Genomic DNA, 15,414 nt, shown 5'->3' with positions numbered 1-15,414 from the left:
ACTCTTTTTGTGTCTCCTGCATCTATTTTGATTTACGTCTTGCCGAACTCAGTATCTTCTTGAATTTCCAAATTGAGTACAGGGTTTTCAATAAGAGCCGGTGGCCGGCAAAATTTGCCGGGTATTTCATGTGAACTCCCCTCCTGAATAAAAAAGCCAAAATTTAATGTCTGTGTGCTGTTCAAACACTCTGATTTTTGCTCCAGAATGCTGGAAATGCATTGTAAGAGGCCCAGATTTCAAAATTTTTTCCAGAAACTTGCACCTTTGGTGCTCACAAGTTGGCGTTTGCTGCAACTTTTTTCCTTCTCCACCTACTGCAAAGCTTTTGCCACCTAAATAAAATCTTATTGAAAACCTTGGATTAAAATGTAAAGTGTACTTGAGACAAAGGTGATAATAATGAAGGGATGCCTGGACAAGCAAGAGTGCTAGTTGACTTCATATCAACTTATAGATTCTGTCTTGCATTGATTATATTTTCTTGGAGGCACACCCCATAATTTGAAACCTGCATTTCATAGATCACAGCAATAAAAATACATTATTGTGACTAATAACTAGTGTTTTTTATACAAATCTTCAAACTCTAGGTAATAGACAAGCATGCTGAGAATCTTTTTACAGCCTTGGAGGATGTGCTGTTTGAAAGGTAGTTGCAAAAAAACTTTCTTTCACTGCATGGTTCTTTAAAGCATTGTATGTTTGTGCCAAAAATAGACTTCATGGAAACAATAAGTAACATACATGTATCCATAAAAAGTTTTGGGAATGTTCCTTTGACACATTATTTTTTTCTTTTGCATCACTGTGTAACACACAGCAGAAAAATACAGATACAGAAAAATACAGATACTTAAGTTTTACCATCACAATATTTTTAGGGGCCAGCCAGAGCTGAAAGAGAAAATTGCATCCTGTGTTGGTGTGATTGGTGGAGTTCTAGGCGGTGAAGCAGGAAGGTACATGTATATTGTGCTCAATACAAGTTAGTTGTGTTCTATCCCTTCTATAGTTACACATAAGTACATTTTGTGAAAGGAGAAAAAATTGAGTATTGTGAGTAACATTTCATTGGATGGTTGTCCACATTTCATGGTATTTTAAACAGGAAAGAGTGGCTATTCAGTAAAAGTGAGTTCACTTGGTAAGAAGAGTGTTCTCTGGGAATAGGCTGTTTGCACTAAGAGGTCATGTGACATCATTTTTATGAAAATGAAAGTTATATGATTCTGCCTTCAAAAAACGATTAGTGGGTCATATCTTAAGCAAAATAATAGTGATTTAGTTTTTCAAATTGGTACCATTTTTTTAAAATGAGTAAGTTTGTAGCTGGTCACGTGACCAAAATGTGATTTTTGAAACTATGAGTTACTTCCTTCTGAACAGAAATTTTGCACTTAAACTTCAACGAAATTGTTGAAAAGATGATGTGGTAACGTTTTCAGCATGTCTGAGCGTAACTATCTAAAGTTTAACAAGATACAAGCAAAGAGGAGTTTTGGCCGCCATGTTGGAGGGCAAGAGTATGCCCTCCGACATGGTGGCCAGTACAAATCATACTACTCTGTTGAAAATCCAAGTGCCATGAAATATCTCCCTTAAATGCGTTTGCTCTCAAATTTTGGGTGTAAGATCATTTTTATGCGCTCCATCAATTTTTGGCATCAGCAAGATTCGAACTCATTGTTTAAAGGAAGCATTGGTCATGTGTCCTCTTTTTGCAAGTGGCCTATTTGTAAATTGTTTGTTAAGGTTTGCCAGTTTGATTTTGGCTGTGTTACATGTCTTAAACACAGTGCCTAGAATGCCCCTAAAATGGGACTGCTCTTCATACCAACCTTTTTAACCTCATCTAACCAAAGGTTAGGGAGTGTGTACAGGATCAATTGAAAGTCAAGAAGCACTGGCTCCAATGCTGTGCTTTGTGTAAGTTTCATGTGATAGAAGGTCAAATAGTAGGCACATCAGATTGTGTATGATAGAAGGTCCAAACAGTACATGTGATCAGATTACATTCTATTCACACCAGTCATTCTTAGTGGAAGTCCAATCAAATGCTGGGTACATACATTGTGCTCATGCATAATAGCAACTTGGAGATTAGGATTGCGGGCTCCTCTGGTTTCCCACAATAATATCTTACATGAGGGACCCAAATAGGTGTATGCATGTTCTTAGCTCTTGGCCTTCTGGGCCAAAATGTTTGATACAGCACCTTTTCTCATCCCCTTTTGTTCTTCTTAGGTTTTTTCAATGGATTTTTACCAAACTTGAGTCTTCTGTAGCTGACGAAGTTAAGATCTTGCTGTTGTCAGCACTGTCAAAGGTAAATATTTTATTTACTTGTCTGTTTTAAAACAGTTATGAGTCAAACATGCATAGAGAGTGAATTATAAATTTGTTTATATTCATGTACAAGTAACTGTTTTGTTTGCTTCTGAAATGATGTAACAAGAATTCAAATTATTCCGACTATATTAGTAATTTAAATTTAAAAGGTTCATGACAATTTTGTATTGTTTCAACTTCAGTAAATGTTAATCTTTTCGATTACGTGTTTTGTGTGTTTAATAGAGGTATCTTGGACTCTGGATGTAATAAAACATTTTCTGCTTTTTTCTCGTATGCAGGCTATTCAAGTGGATACAAAAAATAAATACTTTAGAGATTTCATGATGGTTAGTAAAAAACTAATATAAAGAAGTGTAAATACTCTTCAGCATGCCTTATTATTGATTCTAAGAAACTATGTGGTTATTTTCAGTGACACTTGAACTTATCATTATTATGACCGTTTCTTTTTTTCAGAATGTCATGAGCAGCTTGCAGAACATGCTGGAAAATGTAGATTCCTCAGGTATACAGCAATGTTTATCAGTCACTAAAGTTCATGATTTTGCGTCATAATCCTGCTTACCATAAAAAAAGTGTGATCAAATCTGAAGCTATTATCTAAAGCTATTAGAAAGCTTTAGATTCTAAGATGAGGGCAACTACGAGAACAGGATTTTCTCAATACTAAGTAGTGCATGCGTGAAAACCAACCTTATTTTGGTGGGAAAATGTGGTAGCCATTGTCAGTCCACTAGGAGTTTTAGCGAGGATGTTGTAGTTGCAAAAACAAGTTATCAAATATTAGAAATTTTATCATTTAGTAATCGGGAGAAGGCTTAACCCCCTTCAATGCAAATAAGCGTGCTAACTTTGGTGGTAAAAAAAATAGTACAATGAAGCTTTCCAGGGTCTCTATATTAGAGAATTGGTGAGAAAACTTAAAATTAAATGTTGTCCTGGTAGCTGTCCTCTTCCTTGATTCTAAAGCTCTCTTATTCGGCATGAACTCTGGTTATGTGTAAGAGATATACTGTAATCTGTGGATATTCCTGAAGGGAACGTCATTTTTACCATCTAAAAGTAGTGAGCACTTCAGACTTGCAGAATGCATGACTTACAACAGAGTGCTATCTGCAATACCTCCAGTGACAATGGCTAAGGCCAACTCTCACCTGAAAAAAAAAGGTCAAACGTGCTCTGGGTTAGAAGAGAAGAGCAGGAGGAAGTTTTCAACTGCCTGTCATGAAGTCACTTATTAGTGATGGTGATGATAACTATTAAAATTGTACAAGTTAAAACTGAACTAAAATCTGCAAAACAGGAATGATTCACTTTGTTGTAAGTTTGGACTAGACAAAAAAGAAATGATATTCTCTTTCCTCTATACAGCTGACAATTTGTTGTTGCTTGACAGACTTGCTACGTGCAGCCTTAAATGTGATGATGCCAATTGCTTTGGATTACCCACATGCATTTGCTGGACATTTTAGGGTAAGTTCCTCAATTAAGTTCAGCTGTAGTGGTCTGACTAATCCTTGCTGTGATAGGATGGTATCTGTGACAAAGGCATCAACACATGGGAGCTTCTTGACCAATGTCAATGTCAGCAATGAAATCAACGTGTCTAGCATGACCTATTTGCAAGCAATTGTTAAGCAGGGCTGTCATTAAGTTTTTCAGCAGCCGTAACAAAAGAAGATTCACCCGTAAAATCTCACAAAAACTTGTAGTGCCTCCTTTAGCTTTCTACTTTGATCACTTGTAACATCGAGTGAGTTCAGCCGTAACAGGTGTTACAGGTTACGGCCCTTAATGACAGCTCTGTTAAGAATGATTGTTCAAGCCTGTTGTGGTCCCAGACTCGAATGTGCCAGGTGACTTGACAAGCTTGAACAGGAAGGGGGGGGGGGGGAGTGATTGTTAATTGGAATCGTTAGAATTCTCAATTATGCAGCTATTTAGACTCACCTATGACAAACTGTACTTGTTGATGCTCTTGTGGTATTCTGATGAAAGGGTTGGGACTCTGCCTGACTACAAGTATTCAATGTCGTAAAGCCTATATGTAGTAGACCACCTTGTGGCAAGATTGACTCTAACTTTGGCGTATGTGTGCAAATGCAAACTCCTATGGTCTTTCCATTTAAATGAAACTTCATTGGCCTAACTTTAGCAGAATTTGAGGAAAAATACCTGTACTTTTTGTGATTTTGTTTCTTCAGTGAGTATTGGGAGTGAAAGGGGTAAGTAGATGTACTGTTATTCATGTTGTGTTTTTATTCTTATTAGGATACCGTTGACATTCTTGTCGGGTGGCACATTGACACCTCTCAGCCAGCATCCCTTACTCTATACACTTCAGGTTTGTTGTTTAAGCCAGTTATTTCTGTCTCTCCCTTTGACAGACAACGCTTTTTTTGTTTGTAGTGGACAGTGACAACAGTGTGTAATAATGAAAAAATTTTGCATTTGTGGTTTTGGCAAAAGTGAAAATTTATTCTTTATGTGGCTTTGCTGCTTTGGTGGCAAATTTTACTCATATCACTCCAGCAAAGGTGCTAGCTATGTAGGCTACAACTAGAGTGGTGGAATCTGAGTGATGATTACAATGATTCTACCTACACGCCAAAGGAGCTGACTGTCTTATGTTTTATGTTAGTGATGGTGCACATGTAACAAAACTATGGTGTGATTTCTAATGCAAATTATACAATGTACTTAATAATGAGCTACAGGCAGGGCAGGGCTCGACGTTGCGACCTGTGGGGTCGCCAATGCGACCAGCTTTTACTCAGTGGCGACTAAATTTTCACCGCTAGTCGCCAACCTGGCCACCAAGATAGGTGACTTTCTTCTTTGGGTAAACGTACACTAATGATAATCTGTTATCCTTTACAAAACTAACGGATAGCTAACGGTTTTGCTAACGCTCTAACGTTTTGCCCAAACGTTCTAACGGTTTTTCTAAACATTTTAACGATTTGTCTAAACGCTTTAACGATTTCTTTCAACACTCTAATCTACGTTTACTTGAAAGAGGATTGTGAAATGAATGAATTCGACGAAAGACTTATCGACTTTCGGGCAAATCGATCGCAATTCTCAACAGATCGTCCCCTGTTTCTCCGGGAATGACTTTTAGCGCATCGATATTTAAAACAATTTCTTTTTGCCCAACATGTATCTCGATTGCGGACTCGATAGCAGATTAGTCTGATAAAAGCTAAAGCTAATCGAAGCTAATCGAGAACGAACAGCGCTTACTCGAACTTCGCAATTCTTGTAAACAACTTTACGCAAATTTCTGTTGAGCGTGGCGACCCAAATAAAAGCTCTGAAGTATTTTATTGACTTCTAATGAAGTGCCGTTGAACTCATGCTGTTTGTCTAACAGACTTCTCGCGAAATCAACTTCATTGCCCGAAAACATTAGTGACGTTTCCTCTTTCTGGAGACTTTCGATCACGTGTTAGGCAACCGCGAAATAGATGAAGTTTCACCGATGTTCATTTCTGAACGTGCAAATACATGGGACGCAAAACAAATTTTGCAGATTTTGTTCTTTAATATCCCAAATAAGTTTTTTTAAGATTCCTTAAGTTTGTTTTTCTTAATGTGTATTCCATTTCCTGAACCTTAAGCTTGAATTCCTTATAATATATAATTTTTGGCGACCAGAATACTTGTTCTGGCGACCAAAAATGAAAACATGGGGGCCTGTTGGCCCCAAGATTTTTTCCGAAAGTCGAGCACTGCAGGGTTTTTCATACTTTTACAGAATGCCTGGTAAAGTTGCATGACTACTGGGCCTCAGACATTGCCTTCTCTCTTACACTCCTGAGTCAGTTTTTAGAAGATATGGAAGCTTATGCTGAGGTAAGGTTGGCAAAAGAGTATTTGGTTATGTTTAAACATTTTTTTTCACAAATTTAGATATTTAGGAATTTGGAACAAAAACTTACATTCATGCATTATTACTATTTCTCTTTAGTTAGTAAACTACATCAGAAATGAATGTCCAGATAATTTTATTAGCTGTCCTGTCATTTGTTTAAGTTACAGTAAAATCCTGCTTATAAGAACCTGGGTTTTAAGAACCTGTTAGGCTAAAATTTTCATTTTAAGCCACCTACACATAAGAACCTATTAAGTCTAAAATTTTAAGTTAGGTTCTTATCGGTGAAGTTGCTGTAAAAGTGTATCAACTTTGAAATGGCATTTCAGGGAACTGACTGTGAGCTTGTGTGTTATGTTTTGTTAAGGACATACCTGCACTGTACTGCCTTTAGGCATTATGGTATAAATGATTTATATTGTATTATAAGATGATATTTATAATATACTGAAATGAAATTCTTATGAAAATATAAGAACCTATTTTAAGAACCTTGGTAGTCTGAATTTGCTTTAAGTACCATTTATATAAGAACCTGTTAAGGCTAAATTAAAAAATCCAGGTTCTTATACACAGGGTTTTACTGCATATTTCCTTCATATGAGGCACTGTGCATTGATTTGGTTTGAACCAGAACAGCACCCAGATGAAGGGTCTGAAATAACTTTTGTTGTGTGTACACTTTACAGAGAGACTCCTTACACCAGGCCTCGTTGACCCTTTAATTTTAAGTCCCAAGGGTGACTAAAGTCAAATTTCTTCTAACTATGTCAATACAAAATCTAGAGGAAAAGTGGTGAGAATCAATAAAATGATCACCTGATGTGAAAAGCTTTGATAAACAAACAAATTCTCTTAACCAATTCTTTAAGGAAATGTATGGAGATCAATCTGGAGAATTTGTATTTGGATATTGGGGCTTAAAGGGTTGACTAAAATGTATACTTGTAATTTCAGGAATTAGGCATGTTGTCTAACCAAGTTGTGAGTTCAGATGAAATTCCATTACCTTACGTGTCTCTTCCAAGATTGACAGCTTTAGTTAGGTATGGTTAATGATGGTCTGGTGGTGTGTAGTTGTCATTGTTGATACTCTTGCCATACTACGAACACTTTCGTAAAGTCTTGACAAGAATAATTTTAGCATTGGAATTAGTGGCCATGTGAGGCAAACTATTATGTTTGTAGTACATTTTCAAACTTGGAGCTAAAAACTGAAACTGAAAGATTCAAGAAGGTGAAAAAGTATTGCTGTGCTGTTTGTAAGTTCTCCTGAGACTCTGGTTGTCAGCGTGCAAAGAAAGTCGTGTACGACAGCCCAGGGCTAGTGGATTTTGCTATCGGGCTAGTGTTTTTTGTTCTTAACTTGTCCGACGGGCAAGTGCTGTTTTTTGGGGAAATTCAAATTACAGAAGGATTGTAATCAATCCTGCTAATCAAAAAGGGTTTTGGGGCTAGTTGAAATGACTTGTGGGCTAGTACATGCTATCTACAGCTTGCCCGAATGGCAGGCTGTAAAACAGACTTTCTTTGCACCCTGGTTGTGCTATCATTAACTATTAAGTGCCTTGCATTTTTTAATTTTTTTAGGCTTAGATTTTCATTTTTTCCACAGAGTGTTTACTACAGTTGTTAACGGTATTGGACCAAGCTTTTCTCCAAACAGAAGTCCTTCCATTACACCATCTTACTTGACTGAGGTAGAATAAAAAATTCTTAAATATTTCTGTCATGTTCTTCAGTAAACTTAAAATGATTTCTACATGTTTGTATTAGTCTTCTCCTAAAGTGTAAAGTAAACACAAGTCATTTTCAACGGTAATCAGGCCCATGCATGCTTCTGTATGAGTGTTAATAAGAATAGATAATTATTGGTGTCTCCACAAAAATGTTTATAGCTGTAATCAAAAGGCTGTAGGCTTTCCACGACAAAGTTTTTGTTTTGCAACCTGCCTCAGTAATGTTTAAATAGTTTGTTAATGTGGATCACAATGGTTTAGACCTTCTTTGACAACTAGATTTTTGTGCTTTTCAGTTGATTCAAAGAATTATTCAGTGTATTAACATGTCTGGCTACTCCTACTACTATGAAAAGCTGTTTGTATCAGGTACAATGTACTGTTGTTAAGGTTGTATATGTAAATTTTGTTCTTGTTTCAGTATTAAATTCAGGCCAGATTAATTCGTTAGTAATGATTATGATGTAATGTTCTTGCACCTATTTCAGCCAACGAGTGTTTAGCGTCCATGTGTTCATGGCTTCAGCCTTACTTTTCTTGCTGCTGTGAAATAACTGCAGCTTTTGTGATTCAGCAACTCCAGAGTGCCTCTTGTGTAACCTATCCTCACATCATGTCTGCTCTTCAGCTCATAGAAAAGGTACACAATTCCTGTTTTTGCAAATATCTAACTGTACATGTAGTACAAGAGTTTCACTGGAATTTTTTTTGTCAACTTAATAAGATGTTGTTTTTTTTGGCATTTTCCTCTGGCCTGTTTGACTGAGTTGTGCTCAGTCAGGTTTTGAAGGATCTCTTTTTTCTGCACAAGTAAGGTGTCAAAGTTGTCTTTGACAGTTAAAATTGATTATCTCACCAGTGATACAAGGGATGTGGATCCAAGTTGGTATGGGTGGTTCAGGTGTGAATGGGTAAAAAGGCAGCAAGGGAACAAAAGAATTGGAGTAGAGTCAAGAGTTACAAATTTCTTTATTATTTTATTTTATTACTCAGTTTTCTGTTAGCTAATCACATGTAAATATCATTGCAGGTAATAGCTCATGTGAACACAGCTATTCCTGCGGCTTTCATTCAACAGCTCTTGGAACCTGGTTGCCCTGTGATGAAATTGCGCTTTTCTTCTGACCAAGCAGTAAGTACATGTGAAACATGACTTTTTTGTGCAGGCAGCAATGCATTGTTGTTCTTGTGACTCAGTTCCTTTTCTCAATCTCTGTCTCAGCCTTCAGATAAAGCCTAGGTGCTGACAACGTTAATTATGCAAAAATATTATAACTGACCTTTGATCTTGCTATTAAACTTTGTAGGTTTTATCATCAGTGATGAAGATTTATCAAGGTTTTCTTGGCATTCATGATGTCCCTCTTCTGGAGACTGCTTACAAGTAAGTAAAGATGTTCATGTTTAAAAATGTCGCTTTTTGCATTGCAGTGATTAAGTTGAAAGTCGAAAAATAGTGTTGTCATAACAGCCTGTAACCATGATTATTGTTGCTGTTGGCTCTGTCTCAGTTTTGATTTAGTTTTGTTTTTGTTTGTTGTTGTTGTTTTTTAATAGGCCATTTTACAGTTGTATGTTTAGTGCCCTGGCCTTTTTTACAGTTGTGTGCTCAGTGCCCTTTGTATAGAAGTGAGGTTGGTGGTGACCTTGTTTTGTTACAAACTGTCCTGCTTTTCATGTGCAAATTGTGGTATTCTCATGTTAATAAGCCTGTGAACATGATCATTTACATATGAAAAACAAGGTCACTGCCAGCCTCGCTCCTATTCAAAGGTCAGGGCACTGAGCACACGGCTAAAAAATGGTCAACTGCCGAGGGAAGTTATTGACAGGGATAAAAGGGGTAACGGGCAACACAGTTTATTACTGGTGACCTAGATGTTTACACTGTGGCCCATAATTAAGGATGGAAACAGATAATTAAAAGGGAACATAACAAGTGAAAATTTCAACGGATGAGAGGCAAACCAGTTATTCACCTGTATTTATAAGCATGACCAAGGAGTTTATTTTAAGTCTGTTGAGAACAAATCCAGCTTGTGGTCAGAGCGGTGATTGAACTCAGGGCTTGCAAATTCAGTGCTATAACTGCTGTGGCATACTGCATGCCAAAAAAACACTGAAAACTTACAAGCAAACAAAAACCAAGGATAAAAAGAAATCCACAGCATAGCCATTGACAGTTTAGTGCATGATCACTTAAAAGGAGGTTTAGGTTAGTCTAACCTCAAGGTTGCGTTGCTTTCCTTTTGCAGCATCGCTGTGACAGAGCTTACTGAGAGCTTTTCCATTCTGAAGAAAATGTTGGACGGCCAAGATGAGACTGACAGCAAATTAGAGCCTCCATCAGGCAGTGATGATGGAAAGGAAACTTCTATTGATCCTGAGGATAACATGAACAAAAACGAGGCATCAAGTCTCGTTGATAACACTCGTGCAAGTAGCTTGGTACAATACCGCAGTGTTCATGAGCTGGAAACAATTCTGATCTTTGACTTGTGTGCCCTGTCAGAAATTGCCACATCCAAATCAGCAATTTTGAGGGTAAGATTGAGACCTTGTTCATGAGCATTTTAAAGGAATTTTCATTTCTGCTGAAACTAGTTTTTATTCGTTTGGGCTGTGAATGTGATTATTACCCAAATATAAAAGTAATGGATTTTATTTTAGAGGTAACACAAACAGTATGATTCTGAAGTGCTACATCCACTTGGTAGCTTTTATTTGAATAACCACATTTCAGGCTTAGTTTGCTATTACTACATGTATTAACGATCTTGCAACTTTCCACATGAATTCAACTTCTGATTGTGGACAAAGAATGCTTGTAGTATGTATTTTTGCTCCTGGACATGATGGTAAGCTAAGAAAAATTACATTAAAACATTTTTAATTTTTCAGTTGTGGAAGCTCTCTCCCAGCCCTTTTCAACTGCTAACTCAGCGTCTAAATGCGTGTCAGTGGAGGATTGCTGTCTGCCACCCATCTGTACAGTACACCATTCTTCATGCGCTATACACATATTGTCAGAGGTACATGTAAATGTTTTCATTTGTTTGAGAAATTGAATCCTGGAACTAATATTCTGTGGGAATAACAAAACTGCTGTCTAAGCCTGGGACTTAACAATAGTAAAACAGTGGATTTTTTCTTTCATTTCAAAAATGATAAATTGTGATGCTGTGCTTGCCCAAATGGAGTACTGCCGTAGCAACATTATTGTTAGTATCCATTTGAATGATGCTTTATTTGGAAGCTATGCAGCAGGGCTGTCACTAAGATTTCAAGTTGCCAGATAGATGTGATTTGTATGCAGAAAATTGAACAACCAGGATCTACTTTAAGTTCTATTTTCCTGTTGGTTTCATATGAAAGTAGCTATGGGCCATGCTCATCATACCAAGAAGAAATCCCAAGGCCCGGGCCCTTACTGACAGCCCTGTATGTGGTGAATTATGCTGTTATAGGAATTTCCATAGGTTTTATTACTCCACTTTTTTTGGTCAACTAAGTCCAGCCAGCACTAAAATAACAGCTTTCCTGTTGTAATATTGTTGGTTCAAAGCCATAGCTTGTGTTATCTCTTTCCAGGTACAACCACTTTCTTCCTAATTCTCCATCAGAGGGAATACGAGTGTCAGACGATGGAGACATTGTCACAATGTTTAGCTTACTTTCCGAAGTATTAAGAAATTCTAGCACGCCACAAGATTCCAGGTAAACAATATCCCCTCAAATTAATTTTCCAAAATTCTGAATGGTAGCTCAAGCTGTAAATTAAAACCCATCACCAAGCTGTAAATTAAAACCCAGTAAGTACATGAAAAAGATCATATCCTCCTTACATACTTCCTCTCTGAAAATACAAAATTAATATATGTGATTTTATAAAGGAAATATTGTGATGTCTGACTTAAGTTCTGCTTTTTCCAGTCAAAAAGTGAAAAATTCGCTCTATTGTATTTTAAAAAAATATTTTACAGTTGAACCTCCCATAAGCGACCACCCAAAATGCAAAGATATAGTGGTCGCTTACAGGAGGTGGTTGCTTACAAGAATCAAACCACATGGGGTCCCTTTCAAGAAGAGTTCCCTACACATCTACATTTTGGAAGAGAAGTATTATTGCATGCAATTTTTGAGTTACCAAGGTGTAGTTCTGAGTAGTGAAGTACATACAGTGAACTAAAAGATCAGACCATGTGTAAAGCAGATGCTTACAAGAGGTTGAAAACAATGGAAAATAATTTAACTGTCTCCCTGAAAAGTGGTTATGGTTGCTTACCGGAGATGGTTATTTACAAGAGGTGGAAACCATAGGGCAAGTTTCCCTGAACATTTTGGTCTTTTGGATATGTGGTGTCTTATGGGAGGTGATTGCTTACCAGATCAGAGGTGGTCTCACACAGAGGTTTGACTCTATTTGCAGCCTAGCAGTCTTCATTTTTGTTCTTCTTCCTTTCTTCATTTTAGAAAGTTGTGTTTGGTGTGGCTGGTGGAGGTTTTAGACAGAACACTGGGTAGTAGTGTCCTGACATTAGTGACCAAACATGTAAACATGGATTCCATAGCACTGAGCATTTTACCCTCAGGTAAGCATCCCTTCCCCAGATTCAATAAAAATCTTGTTTGGAAAAGGAGTTTTGACCATAAGCAATGTGTTGTTAACTTGGACATGACACATTAACAACTGCATCGCTGAGTGGAGGTGGGTGCCCGGGATGTCCAGGGGCTTCCACCTTTAGCACAGCCAGCCCCTAGGCAGAGTTACACCCCCATGGCTGGCAAACCCACACCCTCCAGCCATGAGCCCCCACGCAAATGGAACCAGGCACCTGTCACACTGATTTAACAGTAGAAGAATTAAGTCGGGGGGGATAGGGGTAAAAGAATGATCCAAAGGGTAAACGAAGAGAATGGCCGCCACGAAAACACTGTACTGAGCACATGGAGGTGATGCAAGCAAGGCTGACCGCGCTTGAGCCAAAGGACTGACCGCTGACCACACCCGCGCTCCTTGTTGTTAACTGTGTTGAATATTTATTTAACCTCATTTAATACCCTATTAATTTGTGATGCTTAATTTAATCATGGTATCAGTGACTTCTTCACTGTTAGATTACATCCTTTTATTGAGAACTGATGCACATAAATTTCAATAGCTGGTATTTTCATATAATGAGGTGTTGAATTGGCTTTATCCACAGCCTTTGACCACAATCCCAGCATTTCATTGGAGATTTCTCTTTGTCTGAATATCTTGGTGGATCTGAAAGTCTTATCACGGGAATGCCTCAGAAAGTGAGATTTTTTTCTGATTTATTTATTTGCTCTTCTGATTTCAAAAATTTTGGGCACTCAACATGACCAAATATTAATGTATTATGATACATTTTGTCTATTCTGTGCATTATTTGTATTTTTGATCCCCGAGAGCATTGCTGTTATTTAAAGTTCACCAAGGTCAAAATATGCTTTATTTTGGATAAAATGTTTCAAACACAAATATTCTAAATTTCATGAGGTGCCTCTGTTCTTTTTCCTGTTTATGTGCTGTCAATACATTCACCAGACTTTACTTCCTAAACTGTATAGCATAAGATTGCTTTAAAAACAAAAAACAGTAAACATTTTGCTAGTGACGATAGAACTTGAACCAGGTTTTTTTACAAGGTTATTATCATCATGCTGTTTCTCATTTTTGTCCAAACTCACTTCTGGTCCTCAGTTGTGCTGTGTTGTTGAAAATAATATTTTTTATCATGTCACTGCTAGATTTTTTGAGGATTGTGCTATCCGTTTGATGGATGTGAACAAGGATGTCCGCGATAGCTATCAGCAGCTCATCAAAGCTCTGCCAACAGACCTTTTAACAAGGTTTGCACCAATGTTCAGTTTAGGTGTTTAGCATAAAATTGGATGTTTTCTACCTCTAATTTTTTTATGGTGCTGTAGTGCTTAATTATTTTTGCATTTAGTGTTTAAATCAAAGTAAGTAGTGAGTCCGTTTCCCTTTTCATATGCCTTGATGCTACCAAATTTGTATTGCTAAGTGTTTTACTGATAGAGACGATCTGCTAGGAAACTACTTGTTCAAAATCACGACCCAAGTTTGTAAAAAGTCCACTTTTGGTTGACGTGCATCGCTCAAAAACCATGTTTCTTAAACTCCTTATTTCTGTGTCTGAAACCTAGGTTCTTCTACATAAATTACATTGAGACTTTCTTTCACTGCAGTTCCCTTCATCAGAGCCTCTTTGAATCCAGAAGTAGTCAAGGACGAGGGAATGGTGTTCATGTTGGGAAACCCTTGATTAGCAGCTGCACTGATGTGTGGCTGGCTCGTAAAGGCCATGTTATCAAGGCTCCGACTGGCTCGTTTCATTCTCACGATTTCCAAATGGTGATGGGATTTATTTTGTCTGGTGTATTTCCAAGGTAGCATGTGACTGGAGTTTATTCAGTGATTTGTTGCTGCTGTAGTTTCGTTGTAACTGTTTGATCTCACATCTTGCTGAAAATATTGCATTATTGCATTTCTTTGCACCTTTCAAACACAGTTTATTGGTGAAATGTGTGTTATAGTAGTGACAACAATATTAAATATCCCTTTAGATTCCTACTTGAAAATTGGTCATTTGGAAGAGAAAGTTTTTTGCGAGAAGATTTTCCTGTTAAAAAAGATAAACGATGAATGTTAGAAAGTCAAGGAGAACTAATATGACCTTCTTCTAAGTATACTTGGTTATAATTATTTTTTTCCTTGCAGCAAAGACCTGAATGTAGACTGGTTAACAAGGCTGTTTCACAGCTGTAACAGAGTTCAGAAATATACAGAAACAGAGATGACTCAGGTATGCAAGTGTAGTTGTACAGAGAAGTTACTCCATTTCTTTGCTCAGACTCATTCAAACTGACCCATACCTAGTACTAAAGAACTGTCAGTAGAAACCCTTTAAGCTCAAAAACTGCGGTCAGGGCTTACTTCAAACAGCCTAAAACTGGCTTTCTTTCATTTATTTTTTGATTCTAATCCTAATTAAAGTAACTGACATCTAATGCCTCCCTATCCCTGTATCAAACATAAACTTTTGAGAATATAATAATTCATCTCTGACGGTAATGTTTTGGCTTTTGAGAGAATGTCCTCATTAGTTTCACACAGAGAAAGAACATGGTGGATATTAGCATTTAAAGTGTCCAAAAAATGTGATATAGTTTTTCTGTTTTTTTTTCAGTTTAACAGATGTGAATCTTTGCTTTGGTTCTGGGCCACATGGGAAGCTGCTCAGTTTTGTCTTTTGTCACGACTGCGTACTCCTCTTGGAAGAGCGCAAGAAACATTTCAAGCAATTGAAGGTAGTGCTATACCCATCTTCAGTCTACTCACTTACCTTGCCAAATTTGGAGTGTAGATACAGAGGATATTACATGGCTGCGCAG

At 37.3% G+C, this 15,414-nt stretch overlaps 1 protein-coding gene across 1 annotated transcript in view; it reads left to right on the top strand.

Annotated features, from left to right (window-relative positions):
- LOC140941538 (serine/threonine-protein kinase SMG1-like) overlaps nt 1-15,414 on the top strand; it is a 57,849-nt gene that overhangs the window by 3,054 nt on the left and 39,381 nt on the right. The window contains exons 3-25 of the mRNA XM_073390549.1: nt 594-652; nt 885-962; nt 2,248-2,329; nt 2,634-2,681; nt 2,812-2,860; nt 3,752-3,828; nt 4,627-4,699; nt 6,116-6,213; nt 7,190-7,278; nt 7,848-7,932; nt 8,268-8,340; nt 8,460-8,611; nt 9,002-9,103; nt 9,279-9,355; nt 10,227-10,515; nt 10,873-11,003; nt 11,563-11,688; nt 12,445-12,563; nt 13,179-13,272; nt 13,747-13,848; nt 14,209-14,409; nt 14,741-14,825; nt 15,210-15,330. Of these exons, the coding sequence (XP_073246650.1) occupies nt 594-652; nt 885-962; nt 2,248-2,329; nt 2,634-2,681; nt 2,812-2,860; nt 3,752-3,828; nt 4,627-4,699; nt 6,116-6,213; nt 7,190-7,278; nt 7,848-7,932; nt 8,268-8,340; nt 8,460-8,611; nt 9,002-9,103; nt 9,279-9,355; nt 10,227-10,515; nt 10,873-11,003; nt 11,563-11,688; nt 12,445-12,563; nt 13,179-13,272; nt 13,747-13,848; nt 14,209-14,409; nt 14,741-14,825; nt 15,210-15,330 (2,410 nt within the window). The remainder of the gene's footprint in view (nt 1-593; nt 653-884; nt 963-2,247; nt 2,330-2,633; nt 2,682-2,811; nt 2,861-3,751; nt 3,829-4,626; nt 4,700-6,115; nt 6,214-7,189; nt 7,279-7,847; nt 7,933-8,267; nt 8,341-8,459; nt 8,612-9,001; nt 9,104-9,278; nt 9,356-10,226; nt 10,516-10,872; nt 11,004-11,562; nt 11,689-12,444; nt 12,564-13,178; nt 13,273-13,746; nt 13,849-14,208; nt 14,410-14,740; nt 14,826-15,209; nt 15,331-15,414) is intronic.

This window comes from Porites lutea, chromosome 6 (genome assembly GCF_958299795.1).
Source record: "Porites lutea chromosome 6, jaPorLute2.1, whole genome shotgun sequence".
Classification (NCBI taxonomy): domain Eukaryota; kingdom Metazoa; phylum Cnidaria; class Anthozoa; order Scleractinia; family Poritidae; genus Porites; species Porites lutea.
This window is presented reverse-complemented; position numbering and strand designations above follow the sequence as displayed.